Source organism: Tursiops truncatus, chromosome 5 (assembly GCF_011762595.2).
Source record: "Tursiops truncatus isolate mTurTru1 chromosome 5, mTurTru1.mat.Y, whole genome shotgun sequence".
Lineage (NCBI taxonomy): Eukaryota > Metazoa > Chordata > Mammalia > Artiodactyla > Delphinidae > Tursiops > Tursiops truncatus.
In genome coordinates this window covers 14,267,686-14,284,685 of record NC_047038.1, presented here as the reverse complement: position 1 = coordinate 14,284,685, position 17,000 = coordinate 14,267,686, and the positions used below count along the sequence as shown (strand labels likewise).

Here is a 17,000-nt window from a genome sequence, read left to right as displayed (position 1 = left end):
TTCTCAGGTAGTTCAGGCAAAAATTTTTTTTAAATAGAGAGAGAGGGTGAGGATGGAAGGAGAGGGGAGTCACACAAGCGAGAAGAGTGGGAGGAAGCAAATGTGGCAAAATGTTAAAAATTGCTGAAACTGCGTGAGAAATATATGCATAATCGTACACTTCTTGCAACTTTCCGTAGGTTTAACATTTTTTGAATAAAAAGTTGTGGGTTTAAAAAAAAATGTTTTAAAAATTCAAAATGACAAGAACAAAGGTGCAAGTACTTTTCTAATTACTGACTTTTGTGACCTTGGCCTGTTGTCACAGCTCTATTCACTCATTTATTCAACAAGCACATAATGATGCAGTTATGCCATCCCCTCCCCTGGCTTGATCAGGAAACTTGGGTCCAAACATTGCAGTTGACCGGGATTGATTGCATTAAGCCCTGGGCCATCACCGTGTTTCCTGGAACTTTGGAGGAAGCCAACTCCTTTTCTGGGAGATCAGCCTGCAGAACATTCATCTTAGACTCTCAGCTTTCAAGTACTTCTTAGGCCTAAGAGAGAGGAGAAAAGGCTTCTTAAAGGAGATGACACTTGAGTAGGATATTTTAACTTTTATTATTTCTTTGTTCCACAAAAAGTGGTGCTCATATATATTGTGGAAAGATTAGGAAATAGGCAAATTTTTTAAAAAAGTATTTGTAAGTGTTTTTTTAATTCTCAGAACCCAGAAGTCACCAGCTATGTCAGTGTTTTAAAGAAGAAGACTGATGTGACCAGATTTGCATTTAGGAATGTATCCCTCTGGGTGGGAGTGGAGGTTGGGAAACCAGGTGGTCAGCTTTCCAGTAGTTCAGAAGAGAAGGGGTGAAGGCCTGACCAAAGGCCTTGGCTGTGGATGTGGAGGAAAAGGAGTAGATTAGATTTCAAGTACGTGGGAAGTAAAGAGGACAGTACTTCCTGCAGGAGAGAGCGGAGTCCAAGATGCCTTCCAAGTTTTGTCTTGAGTAATCTTGTGAGATCACCCGAAAGAGGAGGATGGAAGAGAGAGAATTTGCTGAGCCACGTAGACTCAATTCCTTCAGAGTTTTGACTAAGGAATATTCAGAGCATCTGCCAGAAAGGAGAAAAGATCAGACACATGGAGAGCAACGAAGAAGTTGTGAGAGAGAGTGCAGACCATGGGGCCGAAGTGAGAGTGTGGTCTGGCTCTGGAGCTGCTTCAGATTCTGACAGCCTCCCCAGGTCCCATGTGTGAAGAGGATGGCATGGTAGCTAATGGAGAAAAAGGGTCGGTTGGTTGGTTTGGCAGAGGCTGAAGAGACATTGCTTGTCATGTGGGGTGGGTTGGAGGTGGGAGTAGAGAGAGGATATATTTAAAGCAACAAGATTTTGGAAGTGGTGAGTTATAGAGAGCATATCCTTGGACCTGAGGTAAGACATATCAGCTCCTGAACTGAGGGGCCGGGGCGGGGGTGGGGGACCGAGGAAAGAAAGGATGGGAAAATTGCACAAATAAGAAAACCTTTTGAGGGAGACAGGAGATGATGAAACTTGTCACCAGTTAATGTCCATGGAGGAACAACAGAAAACACTTTTTATAAGAAGCCTCATATAAACCCAACAGAAAAACCCTCTTTATAAGAACCTTCATATGAACTCTTATAAAAACCTTTTTTTATAAGAAGCTATAAACTATCTTATATCAGATGCTTCTTAATAAAAGTTTTTTCCTATAAAACGCATAGTATCCTTAATATTTACATATATCAACCCCTTTTTAAAAATGGCACTTAACTCTTAATTTGGTTGTCTGTCTTACCCATTTATCATTTTATCAAGACAACCAGATTTCCTGACATTTATAGCTACTTAACATGTAAGCATTTCAGAATGTCTTGTTAAAGTGTAGTTATCTTTGCATTATGGAGCCAACTTTACTTAAATCAGAAGAATGGTGGCTAAGATAGTTCCTTAAAGAATGTTAATGGATGGTTCTGTAGTTTGTGTATTTGTTTGAGTTTTTGTCATGCTGAGGGGAAAAGGTTCTTGCCCCACAGAAAAGAAGTTCTGATGTTTGCCAAGTGTAGCATTAAAGTTAGTTTTCAAGTGTGTCGTTCTTCACCAAGCATAGCAAACCACTCTTAAATTTTAGGTTGCCGTTGCTGCCTAAAGTAAAATTGGTAAATTTTTATTTTAAGTCTACCAACTCATTTCCTTTTGTCACTCTTGGTGAGTCATACCCTATCTTTTGACCTCTCCACCCACAAGAATCTCAACTGGAGAAGATGCCCTCCCTTCTGTCTCTTCGGACACCTATTTCTTTCTCTGAGGACCACTGGGGCGCACAGCTCTCACAGACGTTCCAGCCGACGCAGCCCGCCTCTGTGACACCTGCTCCCCTAGGATGTCGCTCATCTCCTGCTTCCTACAGTCAGATTTCTCACCCTCCACTCCATTCATATACCTAGTTCCTCCCCAAAGCCCAGTGCTGGGGACAATCTTCAAAGCTCCCCTCTATATTGGTACAAAGTCTGCACTCGGGATTTCCCCCAATTTGAAAGATTTCTCACATTCCCAAGGAACACCGTCAAAGACTCCCATATATTTTATTTTGGACACTCCTAAATCCTCCTTCTCAAATGAAAGAACCCCCTGAGCTCCAAGCCATTTTTACTTCATTGGATCCTTGTTCAAGGATTTAATATATTTATGCTTATGCTTATATTTTTACTTATGTATACATATATTGAGCATTACCCACTAGAACAGATGCCATCCTCAGAACATAGTCTTTCAGGCCATATAATGCTTCCATGTTGCTTGTTTGGGTCAAAACCTCACACCAGATATTCTTTTTCACATATTTCTAAGATTATGTTGGAAACAGTGTCTCTTCATCTCTCCTCACCTTATTCTTATATTAATTTTCCTCAGATAACTCTTGATTGTTCTCATATAGGATCTCTAACTTTTTATGTTTTTGTTTAGCTTACTTAATATTTTCCCCCCAAATATACTAGTGTTCTATTAGCCTTTTTAGATACAGTGTTCTAATAATACCAAGGGCCCATTTTTCAACATCAAGTTTACAGAAAACATTAAAAATTAGTAAAGGTTGATCTTTTCCATTTGGAATATTAAATGTTTTGTAAAGAAACATGATCGTTTGGCCTCAGAAAAATTTCATGAGGAACTTCTCCCTTCCTACTCTCTAGTCATGACCTGGTTCATCTTAACTCTGAATATATATATATTGATGAATTTAGACCTCATGTCTCTTTTCTACTTGTTAATAAAATAAAATCTGAAACTTATTTTTTAAAATTATTTATTTATCTGGCCACGCCAGGTCTTAGTTGCAGCACGCAGGATCTTTAGTTGCGACGTGTGGAATCTTTACTTGATATGCCGAATCTTTAGTTGATATGCGGGATCTTCTAGTTTCAGCATGCAGGCTCTTAGTTGCTGCATGTGGGATCTAGTTCCCTGACCAGGGATTGAACCTGGGCCTCCTGCATTGGGAGCATGAATTCTTAACCGCTGGACCACCAGGGAAGTCCGAGAAACTTATTTTAGAAAATATGTTTATTTAACTAAATTCACTTAGGTAGACAAAGATAACTTAGTGCCTCTGAAGCGCCAGACAGCTACATATAAGCAAAATTGAATACAACCATAAATAGTCACTCTTTGCCAACCAAAAAAAGTATATCTAGATATTTCTTCATTTGAAAGCTTTTATTCATCAGGATAGATTTATTTTACAGTATAATACTAACAATAGTGAGATGGGCTGATGGGATTATGAATTAATTTTAAAAAATAATATCCTTAACATTTTTGATAAATATGTATGGCTCATTTTTTAAAGGAGTGATAGTAGTAATATATTCATATTTATCATATAGTTAAAGTTGGCCTTGAAAATAGTACCTCTTTTAATAAATTATTAAAAATAGGTATTGTTTATTATTGTCTTCATAATAATTTTTAAATGTTTCCTCTCAAAATGCAACTTACTGCATACAAACAATTTTATCTTCTTTTAAATATTGACATTTCCTTTTTCCCCCAGTTTTTTGAGGTATGATTGACAAATAAAAATCATATATGTTTAGGTTGTACAGTGTGATGATTTAATATCCTATATTGACCAGACTTCTTTATTCTTGATCAAGCATGAATTTATTTTTTGACTTTTAAAATTTAATCTAATTAAAGGAGTCATTGCACTTTAATGTCTAAATTTAAAATTTTATAGGTTGTTACAGTTAGAATGTCCTGTCTTACTTATCTGTATTCTGATAAGACTTTAAACATTAGGAACATTTTGTGCCTATATAGCTTGTGATGATGTCCTTGCTACACAAAATTAACTATATTTAGTGAAAAGTTCTTTTAGTCAAGATACACACTGGTGCTTCTTTGAAGTAAGCAAGTTATCTTTGGCCAGCTGGCATCTAGACACATATCTCCTTTTTCAAGGAAAGTTAATTGAGAAGTGGAAGCTATCTTTCAACAACTGGAAAATGGCCACATTCTGGACTCTTACCAATCTTGTTTGACATCAGGCCATGAAATTAAAACTATCTTGACAAAACTGATAGATAGTCTTCTTGGGGTCATGGTTCAAGATCTGGCATGTTGATGGTTTTTACTGTCCTTAGCCTTTATTTTAAAAGACCACAAAGAGTGTCTAAGAGAAGAATATTTGAATATCACCTCACTTGAAAGGAGAGCTAATTCTGGTTATAAGAGGTTGCTTTTAATCCTGAATCTCTTCCTTTTACCTTCCCCAGATGAGTCAGTGCTATTACCATTCTTAATGTAATGTTACTCTCTATTACGCTATCAGATCATACTAATTTTTGTTTTTCCATGGCATTTCTTGTATTTGTTGTCAGTACTTGGAATAAAATGATTAAGTTTAAACTAATGAACTTATATATAGAGAATTATATATTCTTAATAAATATTTGTAATAATATGTGCCAGATACTGTCCTAGGACCTGGAGATACAAATATAAATAGAATACACAGTCCCAGCCATCAAGGAGCCCATACTCTAGAATGATTTTTATGCATACTGTGCGTACCTGAGTGAATGTGCATGTACAGATCCTTTGTGAAAACCACAGCTGATTTTCCCTTGTTGAAAAATCAACACATTTTAATTTTTTAAAGGTGAAACTGACATTCGAAAATGCATATGCTGTGAAAAAGCAAACAACTCAACCAAGACAGAAAAAGGCGCAGTCAAACACAAGTGATTTAATCAAACTTCCATGGGGGGATGAGGACAAAGATACCCAGCAGAATATTCTAAACACTCCTCACATCGTTATGTATCTCACACTACAGCTCGACTCGGAAACATCAAAGGAAGAGGTGAGTGTCTTCTCAAAAGTGCAAAGGAAAATAGTAAGGACCTTTTTATAGTCTTCCAAATGATTCTCAGTCATTCTGTGTCTTAGGTTTTTGGTATGTCTCTTACACACAGCAGTCTTCAAATTGACAAGCTCAGTGGGTCCATTTATAGAGATTACTGAAATATTTGAATTTGTTTCTTCTACCTTCTTTAAAAATTTCTATTTGAATTGCTTTTTCCATGATATTTTTTAAACTAAACTTGGTTGCTTGTATCATTATTATTCTTGCTGTATATTCTTATTTCTATTTTCTTGTGATTACTCTAAAAATTTTATATTTCTCTTAACAGATTCTAAAGTTAAATAATATCTTAACCCCTTTTCAAAATAATTCAAGACCCTTAGTACACCTTAACTCCAATTTTCCCCTCTTCACCTACATGCTATTGTCGTCAATCTTTCAGTGCTATCATTTTTTTAAATTCCACAAGTTGGGCATAATTATACTATTAGTACTACTACTTATTATTATCATATTTTATACATTATAAAATATATAAACTATATATGATAAAATGCATATTTTGTACATCGTATTTTGTACAGATGAGTCATCTTTAAATTTACATATATGCTTGCCATTTCCTTTATTCACTATTCTTAAATCTCAGGCTGACCTTATTTGATCATTTTTCTTCTTCCTAAAACATATACTTTAGGCATCTCTTTTTAATGAAAATCTGTTGGTGATAATTTCTTTTTGTTGTTATTTATTTGATGATGTCTTTTTCACCTCTTCTTGAAAGGTAGCTTTATAATTATACATTGTGAGAATAGGCCAGTCGCTATAACAAACAATCCTAATTTCTCAGTGGCTTAAAATAGTAAAAATTTATTTCTCATTTCAATGTACATGTTCCTGGTCAAATGGCTCAATGATTTGAGCCCTTCATCCAGTGGTTCCATTATTCCCAAGCACTTCAGAGTCCTCTCTTGGATCTTTTCCATCTAGTTGGCCAATAAGAGGAGAGAGAAAGCATGCAATATCACATGGGACATTTCAGAGGCCTAGCTTAAAAGTAGGAACATCACTTCTGCTCATGTTCCAATGCCTAGAACTAGTTATATAGTCTCTCCCAGTGCAAGAAGGTGAGAAATATAGTCTTCCTGTGTGGCCAGGAAGAAGATGAAGTCAACACATAGCATTACTTATGCCAACTAGGTAGAAAGTTATTTTCTCTAATCTGTTCGAAGGTAGTATTTCTTTGTCTTCTGACTTATGATTGCTGTTAATAAGTCTACAGTTGGTCATTTCTTTTAAGGAATCTGTCTTTTATTTTCTTTGTTCAGTTTCTTGCTTCTGGTATGTTCAAACTATTTTTTAACCTCTCCATAGTGTTTTTTTTGTTTGTTTGCTTAAATATTCCTGTTTTTATTTTTAGAAGTTCCTGAAAAGTTTTTAACTAATCTACATGCAAATCTGCCATGCTATTCCTAGTAGTCTTTTGTTGTTTCCTTGTCTTAGTGATTCTATATATTATTTCTCTAAGCATCTCATACGTAGCTCTTCTTCATTCTATATCTTCCCATTCCAATATCTCTAAGTGCTAATGGGGACTCTGACTTGTTGTGGCTTACCTTGTTATTTCCTTGGGTATCATTGACTAAACTTACTGCTTGATTTTATCTTTGGGAGTCCTGTGGTTCTAAATGGGAAATGCCTTCCTTCAAAGAGAATTTGCTTCTTCTGCTTCTATCACTGACATGGAGCACTTAAGCCTCACTAAAGGGTCTAGGTTTAATGCAGTGGTCCTAGGCCCAGCTCACCTACCTAGCCACTGGCCCAATGCTCAGTGTCCTGACTGAAGACACTGTAGGTATCAGCCCTCAAGACAACCTGCCTCTGTCCTTCTGCCCACTACTCACCACTCCCAGCTGAGGCCCCAGCTTGCTTTGCTGTGCTGGGGAAGGGGGTTGGAAAGGTATGGAGAAGATGTCATTGGAAGGTATGGAGAAGATATCATTGGAAACCTCTCTACTTGTTATATATCCAGCAGTTTAACAAGTATGTTTTGGCCATGAATCCAGTTGCTTTACAGCACAAGGGTCTCAGAGCATCTAGTTTACCATAATGCTTTGAGCAGAAGCGAGATCTAAAAAGTTTTTACCTAGTTTACATTTCTTTCCTTTTGAAATCCTTGCAGCCTATACTCTCAATGCCAAACCCATTTTATCCAAAGGGTGTATTTCCTTGTGTTGTTTCTTCATATGTCAAAATTTAGCCAATAATTGAACTGGAAAGGAAGGGATTTACTTCTACATATTTTTATAATTTTCTGTGTTCTGAAAAATACATGGAGACCTAGAGTTGATAATTCTAATTTCTTGCACGTTTTACTAGTCCTTTGTATCTTTAGAACAATAAGAAATTTAACCATGTATTAAATAGAACACACAACATATTTCTGGGATGGTAGCATCCTGAATCTTTCAAGGTCATCTTGGAGTAGGATAGTGCTGAGGCCTTTTGTCATCCTTGCCTTTCTTTCCATGGGAAAATGTGTAGATATTTCTTTAGTGAACAGGTTTCTGTCTGTGACAGCCCTGTATCAACACTGTAATTAGGAGAGGCTTTTTATTCTTACTGAACAGAGTGGAAACGGCTGCAAATGCATGCTACTAACGAGTGCTTTAAAATACAGCTAATTAAATTGGTTAGGAACTGTAGAGCTTGCCAGGTCTTGAATTGTGAGGCTTTCTGGTCTGGTCACAGCAGAGGTTGGAATAGAGACTTTCTCAAATGACCTTTGTATTCTGGTATTACTTATTTTACAATTAAATGTCATAGGGTCATTTTGTTTTCACGTGAGTTACATATTTAATAACAGCTTGTTTTCTTCAAGTTACAAGATTTGGACATTTTTTAAAAAATGAATCAAAGACTATATAGTTATTTGTTTAAAGTGGTGTTTGGTATTTGGCTAAATACAGTAAGTTTATTTACCAGTTAAGGTTTAAATTTATTAAGTAGACATAACAGAAGATCTTCACTGGTGTTTGAGTTAATTTCTAGAGATAAAATGTTTTATAATATTTTTACATTATTACAGAAATTTTGAGTTGTTAGGCAGACTGTATTTGGCCACATAATTCCATAGCAATTTTCATATACTGAATGTGCTTAATAAGTATAAAAAACAGATGTGTCCAGTTTGTCATTATTTATATTTTATCCTAATGTAAAAGTTGCGAAGGCATGGACTCCAAGTCACATAATTATTTCGTATAAAGAGAGACCAAAGCAAAGTGTAGAATGCTCTTTAGAGAGAGAACCAAAGAAAAGATACAGTATTTTAAGAGTTTGGGCTTTCAATAATGGCTATGTTAATATTTAGGAATATTGTTATTAAGTAGCATAACTGGAAATTACTCTGAATTCTCTATGGTTTCTATCTAGAAATTTTAATTTTGCCTGCTTTTAGTTTGTCTTGTGAGAAAAATAGCATGTTGCTTTAAGTAATAGCAAAAAAGTGAGGCAGAGAATGATTCAGTCCGTCATGTAAAAGTACTAGCAATGCACATCTTGATTTTGCAATTTATAAAAATGAAATTTTTTAAAAACTGTGTGTTTCCTGGGAATATGCTCTTCTTGAAAATAGAAAACTATTAAGCATTTTGTGAAAAATCTTATGGATTTAGTATTTTCCGTAATTTAAAATGTCTCTCTTTTAAAGTTTGAATACAGATTAATTTGTGGTGGGCAAACGATTTCAAATTTAAACAGAAGATTTTATAATATCATAATACTTCTTTCTTCCTATCTGCATGACTTTAATTTAATTTTGTATTCTCACTCTGTAAGTTTAATTGCAGTCTTGTCTTGTGTTTAAATAAAGATTTAATTGTGTCACCAAAGATGAAGCTTATCTTAAAGACTCCTAAAATTTACATTTGGTGTCTGTGTGCATATGCAACCACAGGAGATAAGAATATCTATATAACGAAATATAAATATTTTAATTTATTGTAAAGGGAGATTAATGTTTGAAACACTGTTTGCAATTAGTTGTAATTATTCCAACTAATCGCTATCCTACTCAGCATATGTATCATGACTAATTTTGACAGTCTCTAACTTATTTTCAAATGTGGTATTTTAAATACTAGGTAATGTGTTAAAATTCCAGGCATATAAAAAAAAAAATTCCAGGCATACTCCTCTCCTTATGTTTGAATAAACCTCCCACTGAAGCTGAAAGGAATCTTTTTATTTTTTCCTTAATTTGAAGTCTGAACTTGCCATGAAAAATATAACGGTTGGAAAATTTGGGGGGAATTGACATTTCTATTTCTTTTTATTTAACAGCAGGAAATCCTATATCATTATCCAGTATCTGATGCATCTCAGAAACTTAAAAGTGTGAGAGGGATATTTCTCACACTCTGTGACATGTTGGAAAATGTAACTGGGACACAAGTTACTAGGTAATAATTGATTTTTATTTAGCTTTAATTCTCTTTCTCCCACGTTCTTTACCTTAATTCTGACAAACAAAATACTAATACAGGTATCTATTATACAAATATATTTGTATCTATAATGTAAATATTTATATGGCAGATAATGATGTCTGCAGATATTTTGTTTCTCACCTAGGTTATTTCTACTAATCATCTATTTAAAATGTAAGTTCTGAGAACAGCTGTAGATCTGGATGTTTTGGACTTTAACAAACTTAGATTAATGACTCTACTTTAGACTTTCTTCATGAAGGCAGTCTCTCTTAAGCACAGCATTATGATGAGTTTGGGCTTTTTTATGACTTTATCTTGATTATTAACTTGCTTGACAATAGCTTTCTGGTTGGTAAGGATGACTGAATACTGAATTTTTCATATAGTTCAAAATATTTTGTTCTGTTCTTAGAACAATGATAGAAAACACACAATACACATACACTTTAGGAAGAGTATTCAGAAGGCAGTATCTGTGCAAGTTCACTCAGTGATGGATAAGCAAACTGGTGTTAAATAACCTTTTGAAAGTCGATTATAGAGCCACACATCCCATTCCATGTTGATTTATCAAGTCTTGACTTTGAAATATTATAGTTAACTTATGGAAAAAGGGGGCTCAAAGTTTTCTGAGTTTCGTTTTTGCTTTATTTCATAAAACAGATCTATAGATTATAAACCATTTTTCTTCCTTAATATTTCAACAATTTTAGACTTTACCAAAAAAGTTTATCTCAAAGTTTAAAAGCTCCTTAATATTGATAGAATATCAAATTGGATTTTCTAGGCTTTAAATTTTCTTTTCCCATCTTCTGCTTAAAATGACACCTCTAGGATTTTTTTTTTTTTTGAAGTATATAGTTGGCTTACAATGTCGTGTCATTTTCAGGTATACAGCACAGTGATTCAGTTATACACACACACATATATATATTCTTTTTCAGATTCTTTTCCCTCTATAATAGGTAATTACAAAATATTGAGTGTAGTTCCTTGTGCTATATAGTAGGTCCTTGTCTAGGATTTTAATAGATGGGATCTGCAAGATAACGGGAAGAATTTCCTTGTTTTTCTAAATGAAAGTGATGTTTAACTCTGGGATTTTTAGTATAATGTATATAGAAAAGATTAGTTCATTTCAGAATACTTGTAACCGAGGCTCCATTTAGTCTATAAATTCATATTTATAAAAGCACGTGATAGGCCTTTTACATTTTTTTTTAAATTGCTTTATTGAGATATAGTTCATATATCATACAATTCACCCACTTAAAGTGTACAATTCAATGGTTTTTGTATATTCAAAGATATGTGAAACCATCACCAGAGTCAGTTTTAGAACATTTTTTTATCTCAAAGAGGAAGCCTGTACCTTTTAGCTATCAATGCACCTACCCCACCCCAAGCCCTAAACAACCCCTAATCTACTTTCTGTCTCTATAGATTTCGCTATTCTGGACATTTCCTAAGAATGGAATTGAAATATGTCGTTATTTGTGACTAGCTTCTTTCACTTAGCATAATGTTTCTAAGGTGCAGGACTCATTTTTAATCTTATTCGTAAGAAAATGTGTTTAAGTTTCCCCATGTGGATTTTATTTTATTTTTCTCCAAAGTATAGAAATTTTACTTCATATTTAGACCTTGTTAGCTAAAATATGCGTTAGACATGTGGAAACCAGTAAATATAGAGAGAAAAACTTTTTTGTGAAAGAATATGAAAATAATTATTATTTCAGGGATTCCGTAGCAACATATCTTTTGTTGCATACACTGTTTTGAAACTATAGTGAAATGAATTATGACTATAAAGGAGTCTAATATTTGTCTAAAAGTATATGCATTTTTAAAACTTTATTAAGGCAGAAGTAATATCCCTTTAAAAAAATCTATTTAGCAATTCATATTTAAAATCCCACACACTTATCTACTGTAGTATAGAAGTACACTATATCCTAGGACTCAACAGATAAAGACTGATGGGTGTATTTTAATTTCAAAGAAAACACTAAATATATATATATATTTTTTTAATTTTTAAAAATTATGTTTAATTTTAAAGTAGTTTTAAAAAGAAGTATCTGATCAGTTAAGAAAACATGGAAAATATAAAAACAAATGGAAAAAATTAAAATGATCCCAAAGTCTACCACTCAAAGATAACCACCACAGATTCCACGAGGCAAAGGACTTGGCTGATCTTGTTCATTTCTGTAACTCCAGGGCCCAGGCATGTAGTAAGTGCTCAGTAAATATTGCTAAATTAAATGATAACCTTTCACTTAATTTTTTCCATCTATTTTATACAAATGGAATCATATTCTACCTACTGTATTGTAACTTTTTTTGTGTGGCAGTATATCATTTAACATTTTCCCAAATCAATAAATGTTATTTTACATTATATTTTTATTTTATCTTCTTCCCACCACCTACCCACACTATAAGAAGGAATCATGTTCTCTGTATTTCCACAGTTTATTGTTGTATCTCTCTTTTAGAAAACATTTAATTTGTTTTCCAACTTCATTGAAGTACAGTAAATTGCACTATGTAAAATGTATAATTTGATCGTTATTGACATGGTATAGACCCTGAAACTATCACCATCATGAATATAGCCATCACTCCAAACATTTCCTTGAGAATATGTTTAAATCTGACTTATATTTTGGTTACTTGTTTACGTATCTGTGTACCATACTGAATGATCATCTTTTGAGCTGGGACCACATCTTTGTTTCTTTGTAATCTCTTTTAGTAAATCATGTTCATAAATAGACAATCAGAAAAGATTTGTTAAATTAAAACACTGGGATGGAAGCTTTCTTTTGAAAAATAAAATTGCATATAGTCAGTTAATGTTAGGAAAAGAATTTCAACATATTTTTGCTGTAATGGGTTTACTTTTGTTTGACCTAGAGTTTTTTGTGGGTTTTTATATTTCAGAATATGTTTTTGTTGTACAATTCCTTGCGTTTTCTGTGTGGCAGGTATATGCCAAGAAATTTGCTGATTAAGCGTGCATTTCTTAAATCATACCATATGTAATCTTTTATGAATGACTGTTTATAATTTTATGACATTTAAAGATGTTCTAATTTCATTTTGACTCTATTTCTTCTTAGCTCATCCCTTCTTTTAAATGGGAAACAAATTCATGTAGCTTATTGGAAAGAATCTGACAAGCTGTTGTTAATTGGCCTGCCTGCTGAGGAGTAAGTTGAGATTTTTGTTTACCTTAAAATCATTTCTAAAATACTGCTAACAAAGTCTGTTTCATTAAAATGATGACATTTTTGTCAAAGGTAAATTCAAGAAGTTTTACGATTTAAAGGTTTGCTGCACTAGTATAATGACTACCTGTGTTCATTTGGTATGAATAGTACAGAAAGGTACCGGGAAGGCCCAGCTAGACCAATTAGTAAGGGCTGTCAATACACTTTCCTCTGAGATATGGCCAGTACAGAGGTGGCTGAGAGATGAGCTTGTCCTCTGCTCAAACTTTTGACAGTATCGTGGTTTGGATTTTGCATGTTTACAGTTTTTTACTGTTGGTGATTTTAGAGAATTAAGGGTCAGCAGAAAGGTGTTTTGCCTCGACATTGAGCACCTTTGACCAAATAATGAATATTTATCTTTAAAGTGACTTCTCTAATGGTATGTCTTAGATTATCATGGTCTCCTTCTTAACTTTTTTGCAAGTATTTTGAAAAATGTCTTATTTTAATAGTTGGAGGTAAGAGCAGGGCTGACCATTTATACATTTGGTAGAAGTGAGTTACTAAATCCAGCCCACACTCAAGGGGAAGAGTATCAAACAATTGTGGACTTGTTTTAACACCACAAAGAGGAATTCCAAAGGAGGCTGCAGTGAAAAATATCAAAATTATTATGTTTTAAAGTGGTCTTTAATTTTGGACAGAAAGAGATATGATCTATCATAAATGTGGGATTCAAAACTTTTAACATGAGGGGACAGTGGTGCCATTATATATGTTAAATGATGGCTCTCTTTTACCAGCTAATGTGCATTTTTCTGTCTAAAAACCCTGCTCGGAGACTGCCCTATGCCAACAGGTTGGATCGTGAAAAACTGAGTTGTTTTGAAAGAACAAGAATCGGAGAACATCCAGAATAAGATAACTTAGGGTGTGGTGGCAGGGTGAAACATCTGCCTTTGGACTTTCATAGTAGCCCAAAACGCAAAAGACAAGACACATATAATACAATGGTGAGATAAGGTAGCGTGGGCAGTTAGACAGCAGAGAGGAAGGCCCAGCTAAGGAACTGAGCAGAGGCTGCTTCCCCACTTTCTGATGCCACCAGCCAGATTAGTTAGGCAGACAGAGGCAGTTTCCAGGAGAGGTTTTACCCTGAAGCCAAAAAAGGACTGTCACTGCTGAGCTCTGGATCCAGGTTGTGCTGTTTAGGGGATGCTCTAGCCGATTTCTCAACCTTTGCTTCCCAGGGTGGGAGTGGGGAGGCAGGATCTTCCCTAAATACTTATGTCATCCCTATCCTAGAGAACTTGGCTTGTTAAGTTGGAATGAATTCGAAGGTCCTCCTCCTTCCCTATCCTGAGCTTCAGGTCAGAAGTAACCCTAGCCACCTCTTTACCCAGTTCTCTTACTGCTCATAGCCACCACCCCATACCAAACTCTTTTCCTTATTGCATCTTGTTTCACATGACTGTGAAAGGTAGTTATTATTATTCTCCTTTGTTTAGACTGGGAAACAGAGTATTGAGAGGTCATGCACAGGCACCTCCTCAGTGTCAATTTATATGTCTCTGTATCTCCAGCATCGTACAGATCGTTTGTAATTGAATTCTGGCAGCCCTGGGATTGTTTTTCCCTTGTCTGTCTTAATGCCACAGTCTGTCCTTTCTTTCTTCACCACTGTGCCTTTTACAAGCAGGATGAGAAAAGTGTTGCCCCATCCAGGATACGGTGGAGCAGATACTCCAGGAACATGTGTTTTCACGGGGGGAGGTCATCTTCCTGTGACAGCTGCAGTCAATAGCGGGGACCTAACCAGGAAGACAGTGTGAGGTAGTGGAGAGAGTAACCTTGGAGCTAAGGAAATGAATGCCCACCAGCAGGTTCTATTCCCTGGGTGTGCCTGTAGAAGTTGCTTAACTTCTTAAACCTCAGTTATACCCACTGGTATAATGGGAATAAAAGACCTGCTTTGTAAAATTCTTACAAGTCTTCAATGAGAAAATGTTAAGTTCATTTCTTTCCTTTCTCCTACTTTCTTTCCTTTCTCTTTCATTTAGGGGTGTCTTTTTGTCACAAGAATTAGAGGTTAAGTTGAGATCTGGCCTCCTTGACCCATGTTAGAACCCCAGATCTAGACATCAAACGCTTTAATTGCTAATGCAGGAAACAACCATTATACACAGCTATACTCAAAGTTAACACACATGCTTTTCATATTCTTTACATATAAAATGTAAAGATGATCTGCTTCTTTTATATTATGAATCAATTGATTATGTTATAAATGAACAGATGTATTTTTGCTTCTTTTTAGAGTTCCTCTTCCTCAGCTAAGGAATATGATTGAAGATGTTGCCCAAACCTTAAAATTTATGTATGGTTCTTTAGATAGGTAAGTACTTCCTTGAATTGAACCTCAAGTTTTAAGTATATGATTCAAAATCACTTTTTGGCACTTAATAGTGTTCCTTGGTTGTCCAGTTAGTTGTTTGGGTTTTTTCTTATTATTATTATTTTCTCATCCTTCATGACTGGCTTTTATTTTACAGCTCCAGGCAGTTTTTCATTGGCTCCATTGCTTTTTCTTTTTTGGTCTCATATGTTACTTTTGTGAAATAGTGATGTAACCACAATTATATTCTGATTTGATGTATTTTTGTAGGGGCAAATGTAAGAGCATTTCTTCAGAACAGATACAGAAAAGAGTAAGAAGTTTTCTGTGTTTTCCTCTGATTATAGCATTGTCAAATTCACTATCCTAAAATGTGATACTTTTTCCTTAAAAAAATTTTTAGCAAAAAAAATGAATGTGCTATTAAAATAAAGACATGGTAGAGAAGGTAATTGTCTATTTAGTTTCATGTATATTCTTCCATATATTTTCTATATAATATGAATATACATACTCTCTTTTTTTACACATGTGGGCTCATATGCATATTTTTCTGCTTGCTTTGTTTTTATAAATTTTTTAATATAAATTATTTTATTTTTATTTTTGGCTGCCTTGGGTCTACGTTGCTGCACGTGGGCTTTCTCTAGTTGCGGCGAGCGGGGGCTCCTCTTCATTGCGGTGCGCGAGCTTCTCACTGTGGTGGCTTCTGTTTGTTGCAGAGCATGGGCTCTAGGCGCACCGGCTTCAGTAGCTGTGGCTCACGGGCTCAGTAGTTGTGGCTTGCGGGCTCTAGAGCGCAGGCTCAGTAGTTGTGGCTCATGGGCTTAGTTGCTCCACAGCATGTGGGATCTTCCCGGACCAGGGTTTGAACCCGTGTCCCCTGCATTGGCAGGCAGATTCTTAACCACTGCAACACCAGGGAAGCCCTGCTTCCTGCTTTTATAACCTTGCAGTATGTGATGTATCTTTCTTGATCTGAAAGAGGAAATTTGGGGTAACCGTTTAATATTTGAACATGTAAAATTATGGATGGAAAATCGATGTTTGTAAGTCCCAGTACTTCAGAGGGCTAAAATGATGCCTTTGCTTTCAAAGCTTTAAGAGTATATCAATATAAAGATTCAAAGACAGTTTATACATTTTTTCCAAACCATAGTAGTATCAGATCTCTGTTTATCTAGAGTAGATCTTTATTGTCACTGTTCTCAAAGCCGCCTAAAGGAATTTTTTATGATGATGCCATCTGGGAAAAGTGTCTAATTTGCAGTATTTTCCTCCAGGACAATATAGACACATCCCTCTCAAACCCAATTACTTATTAGCATTTTCCAAATGTGTGAACTACAAAAGACTGGGCAGCCATATACAGTGCTTTTACCTTTTACTAATAAGAAAAATTTTAACCAATGAAGAGTATAAACTCTTAAGGTGGTTATAAACTACCTCCTTAAATTTATAATAGATGAGCAAACCTTACTATGTTTTGCCCTAATTGAAGCTTTCTATTT

The 17,000-nt window shown here is 35.0% G+C and overlaps 1 protein-coding gene across 3 annotated transcripts in view; it reads left to right on the top strand.

Moving 5' to 3' along the window:
• The window catches only part of INTU (inturned planar cell polarity protein), a 70,506-nt gene that overhangs the window by 26,270 nt on the left and 27,236 nt on the right, over positions 1-17,000 (top strand). For all 3 annotated transcript variants that reach the window (XM_004319868.4, XM_033856699.2, XM_033856700.2), the window contains exons 4-7: positions 5,174-5,377; positions 9,725-9,843; positions 13,002-13,091; positions 15,412-15,489. In XM_004319868.4, the coding sequence (XP_004319916.2) occupies positions 5,174-5,377; positions 9,725-9,843; positions 13,002-13,091; positions 15,412-15,489 (491 nt within the window). The remainder of the gene's footprint in view (positions 1-5,173; positions 5,378-9,724; positions 9,844-13,001; positions 13,092-15,411; positions 15,490-17,000) is intronic.